Source organism: Pituophis catenifer, unplaced genomic scaffold (assembly GCF_029215685.1).
Source record: "Pituophis catenifer annectens isolate HBS135680 unplaced genomic scaffold, rPitCat1.0.hap2 SCAF_2, whole genome shotgun sequence".
Classification (NCBI taxonomy): Eukaryota; Metazoa; Chordata; class Lepidosauria; order Squamata; family Colubridae; genus Pituophis; species Pituophis catenifer.
The window spans coordinates 88,865,129-88,877,651 of record NW_027256882.1 but is presented as its reverse complement, the minus strand read 5'-3'; the positions used below and the strand labels follow the sequence as shown (position 1 = coordinate 88,877,651).

The 12,523-nt window shown below is 47.4% G+C and overlaps 1 protein-coding gene across 1 annotated transcript in view; it reads right to left on the bottom strand.

The window, feature by feature from the left end:
• Window positions 1-8,772, bottom strand: part of GFRA3 (GDNF family receptor alpha 3) — a 29,428-nt gene extending 20,656 nt beyond the window's left edge. The window contains exon 1 of the mRNA XM_070933779.1: window positions 8,472-8,772. Coding sequence (XP_070789880.1) covers window positions 8,472-8,532 — 61 coding nt within the window. The 5' untranslated portion in view covers window positions 8,533-8,772. The remainder of the gene's footprint in view (window positions 1-8,471) is intronic.
• Between the last annotated feature and the right edge of the window lie 3,751 nt (window positions 8,773-12,523).

The window sequence follows — 12,523 nt, the reverse complement described above, 5'->3', positions numbered from 1 at the left end:
TTTCTGGCACACATGTACGTGTGAAGAGCAGCTGGCCGGTGTGCATGCCAGAAACCAGAAGAGCAGCTGCCCGGAGCGTGCATGCGCACCAGGCGGCTGCTCTTCCGGTTTCTGATGCTCTCGCGCACGTGAAGACCAACTGGCCAGCGTGCTGGAACCTGGAAGAGCAATGGGCGATGGCTCGTGTGCCCAGAGAGATGGCTCTGTGTGCCACTTCTGGCACGCGTACCATAGGTTCGCCATCGTAGTTATATACCATTCTCCGACAAGGGCGCCCACGGCAGTCATACTGGGTATCGACACGTTCGCTATCCAATAGGACCGAGTCTACTGGAACTTTAGCCCGCCTCTTCCTGCTTCAGTCCCAGTTTTCCGACTCGGTCTCTATCAGGACAGCCGTGTCTGTAGCGTTTCCAGTCCTATTTCTTCTATTTCGCTGTTTCTGTTGGCTTCAAAAGATTCAAAAGCTTTACCAGCGAGAAGGTTGGATTCCGACTCCGCTGAGGGTCGCCAAGCGGCGAGAGCTGTCGGCTGACAGTCTCTCCATCGCGCGCACGGGCCTGCCTTGTCTTGCCCTGCCGCGCTTCGCCCTGCCCTCCCGCGCCTTCTTTCTGCAATTTTTCGGCAAATTTCTTCGGCGCCACTTTGAAGATCCGCTCAACAGCTGATCAGCGCGAGGACGCTTCCGGCCCCCTGTGTTCCCTCGCGCTCAAGCCGGACGGCTAGCGAGGCAGCAGGGCAAGCTAATTCCGCTCCGATTGTTCTGCCGAGTTATCGGAAGGTACAGAGCTGACCTGGTGATCAGCCTTTTCCCCCTCTCTGGCAGTTTTTATTTTTGGCGCTTTCTATCTCAGTCAAAATGGCGGACGCCCCTGTTGCTAGGCAGACTGGCTCTAAGGCTCAGTGTAAGAAACGCCATTGCAATGATGATCCAGGGGAGGGCCCTTCATCCAGCCATAAAGGAGAAATCATCCTTCTCCAAGCGCCCTCATTCCTCCAAAAGCTCTTCTCTTGCCAGAGATGAGAGCCGGCGCCATAAAGCTATGGAGAAAGCTTTCCAGAGGGCTCGCTCCAAGGCTTCTCAAGAACCTAGGCCTCTGCCAGTAGCCTCTCCTGCTTCCTTACCAGCGGATCATCCCTCCATTGCCCCCCCCCATCGCCTGATGTCTCTGTGCAAGGGGATCCCAGCGCATCTGCTGACGTGGCCTCGGTTTTTCCATCTGATTCCCCAGGACCTGGGTTACAGATTCAGCAACCTTCCTCGGTCCCCATTCCAGTTCAGCCTTCTTCTGGGGCCCTTCTCTCTCAACAATGCCTCCAGGGTCACCAGGTACCTCCGGATCTGCAGCCGTCTTTGGCTGACCTGATTTCCGAGGCAATTCGCCAAGGCATAGCACAGGGTCTACAGCAACACACCGCTTCCGCCCAACCTACCCATAGGTCTTCTCGGCATCACACCTATCAGGAGGAGACCATGGCTGACGACTATGGTCAGGATTCTGAAAGCCAGGGCTCCTTATCGGAAGGGGAGATTCCTCCTGAGCAAGAGCTTTCTGAAGACGAGGGATTAGAGCCAGATCAACCGGCATTTGTGGGACTTTTTAAGCCTCACGTTTCGCTCCCTCCTGTACAAAGCTAAGGCTGTCACCGGATTGGGTGGAGCACCCTCCACATCTGATGCCTCTTCTTCTTCTCAAACTGATTCCACGTCTGCCTTGTTTCAAGAACCTCCTGTCCATTCAGAGGTGGTCCCAGCTCCGAAATTATTTTCGGATGTTCTGAAACGACAATGGGCGTCTCCTAGTTCCGGTCCCGTTCCAAACAACCTGGACAGAAGATTGTTTAATCTGGCCACAGATTTCTCCTCTCTCTTGCAGGTGCCCTCTGTGGATACACCTGTCGTGGCTCTGGCCTCTTCCGCTCCTATCACCGGACCATCTGACGAATATCTGAGACCGGAAGAAAAGAAAGCTGAGCGCACTCTTATCAAGGGTCATCAGGCCTCTGCCTGGTTGGTGCAGGCTTCATCAGCTGCATCTTTTTTCAATAGGGCATCTATTCTGTGGCTGCGCCAGCTGCAGGAATGTATTCCGGCTTCCGATCAGTGCACCCACCAAGACATTAATAAGATCGTGGCAGCGGTGGAGTTCTCCGCTGATGCTACTCTTTCCGCTGCTCGATTTTCGGCCAAAGCCATCGGATCCTCCGTGACTTCACGACGACTCCTCTGGCTCCGGAACTGGCAGGCTGACGCCAGGAACAAATGGTGCCTTGCTTCCTCTCCTTACGCCGGCACTAAGCTATTTGGAGAACAACTAGATCCCTTGCTCATCGAGACTAGGGACCATCGGAAGATTCTTCCTTCTATCTCTCGTCGGTCGGAGTATCGTCTTCAAGGATCCTATCATTCAGCCTCCTTTCGTGGCCCCGATTCTTCCGTCTTCCAGCATCGTCATCAACGGCCCTTTTCACCCAGGGGACCTCTGCAACAGGATGGCCAGGTCAGACAGGGGTCGCGCTTTTCCTCCAAATGGCCCTTTCGAGGTGGGAGGGGTCGCCCTTTCCGACGGCCCCGCTAGGTCCCCTCCTGACTCCCTGATTGGCGGCCGTTTAACCTTTTTCGCCGATCAATGGGATCTGTCCGTTTCTGATTGCTGGGTCAGGGAGACCATCAGATTTGGTTTGTCGCTTGAATTTCTATCCATTCCCCCTAGATACTACCTCCCTTGCCCGGTTTCCCGGGACCCGGTTAAACGGGCTCGGGTTAATGAGGCCATCCAACACTTGTTGGCCATCGAGGCCATTCAACCTGTCCCTCTTTCGCAAAGAGGTTGCGGGTTCTACTCCCGTTTGTTCCTGGTACCCAAGGCTTCGGGAGGCTGGAGGGCCATTCTCGATTTGAAGTCCCTCAACCGACACATCATCTACCGTCGGTTTAAAATGCAGTCGCTGCAAACCATCCTGCTCTGCATTCGTAAGGGGGACTTTATGTCCTCCATTGATTTAACCGAGGCTTACCTCCATATTCCCATCCTCCCCTCTCACCGTAAGTTCCTTCGGTTTTCTTATAACGGGCAGCATTTCCAGTATGCTGCCTTACCATTTGGCCTTTTATCTGCGCCCAGGGTATTCACTAAAATAATGGCGGCCCTTATGGCCCATGTCTCTTCTGTTCCTATACGAGCACTTTTTTATTTGGATGATATCCTCATCCTATCCCAGTCTCAGATTCAAGCAAACAGGGACCTTTCCTCTGTTATGGCTATTTTGCAAAGGCACGGGTTTTCCATTAATATATCTAAGAGCCATTTGTCTCCCACTACGTGTCTTAAACACCTTGGGGCCATTATCGACTCCTCCACCCTTCGGGTTTCTCTGTCACAAGAATGCCAGTCCAGTCTCTCTGACCTGGCTTCCTCAGTCAGGAGGCGGGCCTCGGCATCCCTTCTGGTCCTCTCTAGTCTGCTTGGTAAAATGGTCTCTGCTTACGGCATTGTGCCGTGGTCTCGCCTCCACAGCCGGGAGCTCCAGTGGCTATTGCTCCCTTTCCAACGGAGTTTCCGCAGCACTTCGGCATCCAGAATTGTCCTACCGCCGAGAGTTCTAGACTCGCTCAGTTGGTGGACGCCGTCGGCGGTATCCCGGGGCTCTTTCTTCGGAGAGACCGACAGGATCGTCATCACAACAGACGCCAGTCTCTCGGGATGGGGCGCCCACCTGGGGACTCGTCTCTCTCAGGGCCTTTGGTCCCCCTCGGAGCAAAACCTCAACATCAACTTGCTGGAACTATGGGCCATCTACCTGGCCCTCCTGAGCTTCGAACCTCATGTCCTTGGCAGGGATGTCCTTATTCTGACGGACAATGTCTCAGCCAAGGCACATATAAACAGGCAAGGCGGCACCAGATCTCGCTCTCTGCTGAAGGAATCGCTCCGCCTGGGGCTCTGGGCGGAGGACCACCTGTCGTCGATCCAAGCGGAGCACATTTCCGGGACGGCGAACATCTGTGCAGATTCTCTCAGCCGCCGCCTCATCGACCCTGCCGAGTGGAGTCTGTGCCCCCAACTCTTCAAGGACTTAACCTCCCGCTTTGGCACTCCGTCACTGGACCTGTTTGCTTCGAGCGACAATCATCAGCTCCCCCGCTTCTTCTCTCGCTATCCCTCCCCGGGTGCGGAGGCGGTGGACGCATTACGCAGCCCTTGGCCAGTTGGACAGCTGCTCTACGCTTTTCCTCCCCTACCACTCATCTCCAGGGTCGTACGGAAGATTCTCTCAGAGAAAGCAGAGGTCATCCTGCTTGCCCCTCACTGGCCTCGTCACCCGTGGTTTCCCGACCTGAAGTCCCTGTCAGTTGCCCCTCCGTGGCGGATTCCCGACGATCGGATATCCCTACGGCAGGGACCCATCCTACACCCGGACCCGCAGTCCTTCCAGCTGACAGCCTGGCGACTGAGCGGCTCTTATTGACCAGAGCCTCCGTGCCCACGGGAGCCATCGAAGTCATCCAGGCTGCTCGTAGACCCTCCACTCAACGCATCTACGGTTCTACTTGGGGGTCCTTCTCTGATTGGTGCCGTCGTCGTTCCATTTCTCCTTCTGAGGTCTCTATCCTCCAAATTTTGAACTTCCTGCACGTCGGTTTTCTGGCCGGCCTCGCTCCCAATATGCTCCGTCGCCAGGTAGCTGCTCTTTCATCGATACTACTCTGTGGTTCCAACACTTCACTTGCTCATGATCCCCTGATTCGGTCATTTTTGAGGGGCGCCACCAATCTGCGACCTCCCACGGTGCACCGATTCCCAACCTGGGATTTAAATAAGGTTTTGACAGCCCTCACGGGTCCCCCGTTTGAGCCACTGCGAGAGGTCAGCCTCAAGTACTTATCATTTAAGGTCGCCTTTTTGGTTGCTATCACCTCCGCGCGGAGGATCTCTGAACTTGCAGCCCTTTCTGTACGACCGGATCTTTGTATTTTCCATACGGACAGGGTGGTCCTCCGCCTTGACCCTGCCTTCATCCCTAAAATTAATACCATATTCCACAGGTCGCAGGAGCTCTCTCTCCCAAATTTTTGTCCAACTCCTCGTTGCCGACAGGAACATGTCTGGCATAAACTGGATGTACGAAGGGCCCTTCGGATTTATCTGCACAGGACGGCCCCCTTCCGGAGGACCGAGGCTCTGTTCCTGTCCTTTCAACCTTCGTCGATGGGATCTCGCGCCTCCTCAGTCACTATAGGTCGTTGGCTCAGGGCCACTATCTCATCAGCCTACGAGGCTCAATCCTTGGATCCTCCTTGTGGCATCACTGCACACTCTACGCGGAGCGCCTCCACCTCAGCTGCATGGGCCACCCAGGCCTCTTTGGAGGAGGTCTGCCGGGCTGCAACATGGTCGTCGGTGACTCCCTTTATACGGCATTACCGCCTTGATTCATACGCATCCGCTGACGCGGCATTCGGCAGGAGGGTTCTGCAGCAGGTCCGGCCTTTCCCGCCCTAGGAGACACCAAGCTTTGGTATGTCCCAGTATGACTGCCGTGGGCGCCCTTGTCGGAGAATGGGCGTTGGTCTTACCTGATACGCCCCTTCTCGAGCAGGCGCCCACGGCAGTCATCCCCACCCTTTCTGGCCGCACCTGGTCGTTAACTGGGGTGGGAGGGCTTTTTCACTTCTTTCTTTCTTTTGCTACAGACACCACAGTCTGCTGGTCGACCTCGCCTCCAAACTGGGACTGAAGCAGGAAGAGGCGGGCTAAAGTTCCAGTAGACTCGGTCCTATTGGATAGCGAACGTGTCGATACCCAGTATGACTGCCGTGGGCGCCTGCTCGAGAAGGGGCGTATCAGGTAAGACCAACGCCCATTCTAATACTCTGCCAGAAGCAACTAGAAAAGTCATAACTGTGATTTCCTCCATGAGTTCAGCACAGAAAAATGTTAGCAGACTTAATGTTAAATCAAGCTGTTTTGTACATAAACATTAGGTTCAAACTGCATGGTATACCATCATATTGTTTTTGGGGTTTGACTTAGTATGAGGTGAGAACCCAGCCAAAATCAATGGCAGAACTCCGGGAAGAGGCTACAATGCATTTTGCCATTAATTCTTTTTTTTTAAATTACTATTACAATGTGGTGTATTCATCTTGATTGTTATACAATATATAGGTAGTATCTGCATAAACAGAGACAACACCCTTTTAAACAACAGTTGCTGGAGGAACAAGATTGCCTCTGATCTTATTTGTTCCCAACCGGTTAGCCACCATAGAAGCAGGAAACTCTTCCAAATATGTAGTTCTTCATCAAGAGCTGAAGAACTACATATTCTTCAGTTCAAGTAATTTTAAACATTTAGTTAGAGCATCCTAGAAATATTGGGAGAATGAAATTCAGATTCCCATTCAGTCAAGAAGTTGACTTGGGGCTGGTCATTCAGTGGTTCACACCTTTTGCTCAGTCATTATCCAATTGGTCTGTTTCAGACATAGTACAATAAGTAAATTCAGTCATTATGGCCTTAGTGTAACATCCTTCCTGTAGCTTATTCATGAATTATGTTTAAATAAATAAGAAGTGACTACAATAGGCTGCCACACAAAATTGTTGTGAAGGTAAAAGGGAGTTGAGAAAATTTTGTTTAGCATATTTTGCTTCAGCAGGAATGATGGAATATAAATGCAATTAACAACAACCTTTGCTATAAAGCTGTATCTCCAATTCTAAATTTAGCATTTGAGAGGAAAAGGCTGGAGGGGAAGAATGGAAAAAGTTTGCTTCTTGGAACCCAGTTGCAACTGCCCCAAACTGGATATAATCAACTTGTCTTTTGCATCTTGTCAAATATAGGAACCCTACAGATCTTGTTCAGGATATCTGAATTAATTGCGTGATTTATGTCCCTGGGTTATTAGCAAATTAAATAGATGGGTTATTTTTAAATTGACCAGTCTCTCTTTCCTAGTATGAACTAAGTTATCTAAGAACTGTCTATATTAGATTAGATGAAAGGATCTTCTCAAATGGTAACCTAGGATGAGAAATCCCTGGGTTCCAGGCATTGCTGAATTGCAACTCCCCAAAGTCAAAATCAGCATATGGTATAGTCAGTTCAACATCTGGTAGTTAAAGGTTCTCAACTGGTGCGCTAGCGAGATTTTTTTCTTCAGGGCAGTTCAGTAAAACTGCCTTGACCAGCATGAAATCACAGGAAATCTTTTAAAACTGTACAGTTGTTGTTGAAGAGGTAAAACAAAAAAAAAAGGTAAACAAAAACCAAAATTAAAAGCCTCATGAATGAAAACCCTTTGATTCAAATCCCCTCTTCTGGAAATACGGATATCTAATTTAACATTACTTAGGACAATTCTCTTCATATTACTTAAGTGAATGAGTTGCCTGTTGTAAAGTGCTTCTATAACATGCTGGTAAACAGATCTTTCGCTTGGGGGGGGGAGGGGAAATCTTTGCTCTTTCCTAGCCAGCAAAAATCTTGGCAGGCACCTGACAAAAGTTTATGCACTGGAGCAGCTCAGCCTGCCACTGAGAACAAAAAACTGTGAGTGCCGTATTTTCTATTTCCACTTCGACAACCCCAAAGCCCCAAAACTTTAACCTTAGACTGTCTACTGTTGACCTCACCCCATTCCTAAGAGGTCTGTAAGGGGCGTGTATAAGCCCACCAACGTGCCTACCGTCCCTGTCCTAATGTCCCCTTTTTATACTCCAACACCTTCTCCTTTTCCCGCACAGCACCCATCATCCATAAAGTGAACCAGGGACCCGCCTGACCCGAACACACCCCAAGTGACCAGCAAATCACAGAAGATCAAACGTCCTCCTCAGCCGCAAACCTGAACTACAGAGCCCGCACGCAGACTAGAAATCTGGACGAGCCTCGAAAAAGAGACGCCTCAGGGCCCGATCCTAAACATGCTGGGGGCGTAAAGAAACCTCGGAGAGGGAGAGTTATCTTAACAACCAACAAGTTGTACCCGGAATTGCAACAAAAGCCCCCTTATGGAAAGGGGAGCGAGAAAGCCAAGAAAGCATTTAAATATAGGTAGGTAGGTAGATATAGATATATAGGTAGGTAGATATAGATATATAGGTAAGGTAGGTAGGTAGGTAGGCAGGCAGGCAGGCAGACAGACAGACAGATAGATAGATAGATAGATAGATATTTAAAAAGCAAAAGACTGACCGGTTCATAATCATATCTGATATATAGGAAGAAAAAGCCGCGGCGGGACACACAATTAAACCATTGCCCTAAAAAGAGAGGAAGGTTAAAGAGAGCTTTGGGGAGCAACAGGCAGAATTCCCCGGTCTTATGAGACGTCGACAGCCCGCGCAGCGCAGCCTTTAGCCCTCAGTAATTAATAATAATAATAATAAACCTCCCTTCCCTTCAATAGGGATATTAACCCTGCGGTGAAGGGGACGACACTCCGGCAGCCCCAAATTTACCGGAAAGCAGCAGACCCAGCAGCAGGGAGAGCCCCATGGCGAAGGGAAGCGAAAGAGACATCGGGCGGGTGGTGGTTGTTTCGCTCCCAAACGGTCTCCGAAGGAGAGCTGGCGTGCCCTCCTGGTTCGGCGAAGCCCGGGCAGCCCCAACCGTTTTTTTTTTTTTTTCGTTCCGCTTTTGCGACGACTTTCCTCTTCGGGGCTGGGCTAGGCGTCGGCGCGGAGTCCGAACTGAAAACTCGCCTCCAGCGCGCACGAGGGAGGCTCGAGGGAGCAGCCACCCTTCTGAGGGAGCGCGCGAGCAACTGACAAACGGCGGGAGAGTGGACTCGGGTGCGGGGGGGGGAGCGTGGAGGGTGAGAGGCAACCTCGCGCGCAGCTTCTGCGAGGGCAACTGCCAATTTCCTTGTATATCTTTCCATTCGGGGCTGTGGGGGCGGTGGGGGAGAGCGGAGGCGGGGGCTTTGGTAAGCCAGGACGCAGCAGCCCCCAATAGGAGCGCTCCTATCGCGTTTAAGCGGCGCTGTCAAAACCTCGAAGGAACCGGCTGGGCTGTGCCAGAACATCGCCAGAGCCGAGAAAACGGGCGGGACGAAGACGCCTCCCGCCACGCTCGAGGCACCCCCCCCTCCTCGCTGCACCTTTCTGCGCTCCAAAGGCTGCAATCCGTACATGGCATTAAAAAAAACCCAACGTTGTTGGAACTTTGCAAATAGCAAATCAAACATTCGTGGCAGCCGGTGGTTCTTCGCTTCGCCGTTTGGCACGTAAATTCGACAGAGCAGGTGGATGGAGTAGAGAAATCTAGCTCTGTTTACCTCCGTTTTTCCCAGCCCAAACATTGGGATGCAGTTCCCATGTTTTTTTGCTCATTGCCGAGCCTGGGAATTGTAGTCTAACACTCAACCTGAAACCCAGGTTGAGAATACGCGATCGGCTTGTAGAGTTGGAAGGAGGAGAGCCCCACATTGGGCACCTTGAATTGGTTTAAGATCATGTCAGCTGCTCCCTTTGCATTGATAAAAAATGAAACCTAATGAACTTTACCAGCAATGTCAAGGAACTATTCGCAAATAACGGAGTTTTCTGTTCTGGAAGTATTCTTGTCATTACAAATTTAAGATATCTGGTGAATTTCACCTTACATTTTGAATATCTTAGCAGTCTTTCCAAAGGTTTCTCTGATTAGGAATAAAATATATTTCAGAATGAAGAACAGAGAACCACAGTATCTATGTATTTCTCTTTATGACAGCACTGAAATGAAATGCAGAATAAAGGGGAACATCTCAAATAAACTGAAAACAGCTGCACTTAATTTTAAAAATGCTTCTTTTCCAAATTCCATTATCAATTTTAACTTGAAAATCCATAAGGACTGAATTTCTATAACAAACTAAAATAAAATTAGGGTCAACATACTCTAATCATGTATTCTGTGAATGCATGCAGATGGCTTAATTCAAGAAGTTGATTAGCCATATATGAATGCAACTGGTGAAGATATTATTTTTGATTGTAAATTAATAACAAAAAAGAGAAAAAAACCCAAAAATAATTGTGATGGTGATACATAGTCAAAAAGAAGAATAAAAAGAACACATAGAAAGTGATTTAACCCAAAAGTGAAAAAATCTGACCCTCAAAACATAATACTTTATTTATCTATTAAATTTTTATGCCACCCTTCACACACGTCAGGGAGGAAGGTATTGTATTCATCTTTCATTTACTCCAAGGGCTTGATTATAAACAATTAAAACTTCAAAGATAAAATATATGAATAGGTCATAGGAGGAGGTACAAATACTGAAGTCTCATTGAATGCTTAATTGAATGCTTAATTGAATGCTTTAGTTTCATTAAGGGCTACCGTGGTTTCTATTTTTTTTTTTTTTACATATACGTACACATACACGTGCATGTACATATACATATACATATACACAAACACACATATTCATCAACGGTCTTCTTTTATTTGAATTTTACTAATGCAATTTCTGCAACAATCCCAACTGAGAAGATTCTTCCCACATCCTGTATGATTTTTGGATCACAGTATCTTCTTGTGATTTCAAGAAACAGTTTGGCTTTAATTAAGCACAGATTAAGCACAGAATTTATTTCAAATGACAGAGCTATTGATATGGTAAACCTGTAATTCTGCATACCTAAGGATAAATCACAATGAAATGAATGGAACTAAGCCAATAATAGGCATTTTGTGCTCTAGGCAAAGTTGCATTCTGGCGCCCCCTATGATATGGCTCCTTTTCTGATTTTTGTTAAGAAAAAGTTGCCTTCTTGTTTCTTTTTTTTTTCAAAGTTTTTGAAAAACTTTCTTGTCTCAGATATTTTCACTCTATTTACTGTGAATCACTAAACAATTTTAATTACATGAGTAGCCATTGTTGTCATATATGGCAACAATTCTGTAAAATTATATTTAACCCTTGAATAGGTGCAGAGGCACATGCTGTATGCAGTTTGATAAACTAATAGTCATGTGACTCATTCAGTACCTTCATAATACTTTGTCTTTCTTCACTGAATTATTAGCTTCCTAAATTCCTTTGCTATAATAATTTCTTTTTTGTGACTTAAATTTATTTGCTGCCTATCTCACCATAGGGCTAGATGGCTTACAATAATAAAAAGGAGGAAAAATGAAAGGCATGTAAACAGAAGTAAAATAATAGAACAATAAAATAAACAACAACAAAGGAACACAACAAGAATAAATATATCAATAAGATAGCATTCTGTGCGCCTCAGTCATACCGATCACATGACTATGTTTTTGGACAATGCTGTCATCCTGGCTAGGAAATGAGATGAGCACTCCCCCTTATCTTGGACATGACCGAACAGGAGAAATTTACCTTTTTTATTATGATAACCAAAAAGATGGATGGGTGGAGAGCAGAGAGCAAGGGAGGGGGAGGGGGAGTCAATCTAGCAGCCACCTCCAATGTAGAACTCTCCCCCCCTCCCCTCCCCCCCCATTTAGTTCCCAGGCCAATTGGCAGAGCCAGGTCTTCACGCTCTTGGCTCTTGTGGAAGGATAGGAGGATGGGGGCAGATCTTACCCTAGAGCAGAGGTCTTCAAACTTGCAACACAGCCAGAAGTGAGAAGAACAGACTGCAATTGCTGCCTATTCAAAGAAGCTGAAGAAACAATGGACCATCTAGTTAGCTGCTACGAGAAGACTGCACAGACTGACTACAAACAATGTCATGGCAAAATAGAGACAATGGTGCATTGGAATATCTGCCCAAATCACTATTTGCCTGCAACCAAGAACTAGTGGAATCACAAAATAGGCAAAGTAAAAGTGCTCTGGGACTTTAGAATTCAAACAGACAAATACCTGCCACATAACACTCCAGACTTAACAATTATCGATAAGAAAAACAAAAATATCTGGATAGCGGGTACCGCAATACCTGGAGACAGCAGAACAGAAGGGAAAGAACTGGAAAAAATTAAAAAATACAAAGACTGCAAATAAAAACAGAATGACTGTGGCAAAAGAAAGCAAAGGTAGGTGCCTTGGATAAATAATAGGCGCCTTGGATAAATTCCCAAATAACTGGACCACCATTTGAACACCATTGGCATTGACAAGATCACCATCAGTCAATTGGAAAAGGCAGCTTTACTTAGAACACCTTACATCCTGCAACAATATTTTTAACACCATCAAACAACAGCATCTGCCTATCCCAGGTCTTTGGGAAAAACTTGATAGGTGATAAAAATGCCAAATCTAGTCTAAAATATCTGGCTGACTATGCAACAAACCATAACAACAATTCCAGAAGTAAATTTATTGAGAATCAGAACCTTATAGTTACATGTGTTTCTCACTCAACCTTTGAACTCAGGACTTCTCCATATAAATCATTAACTAACTAGTCACTGCTTCACCTAAATCAGAGGAATTAAAGCTTTGGCTATATAATTTGAATAATCATATAATCATTTTTTAAAAATAGATCCTATGGTTTCATTGGATAAAAGCCATAAAAAGTTTGAATTTTTTTTT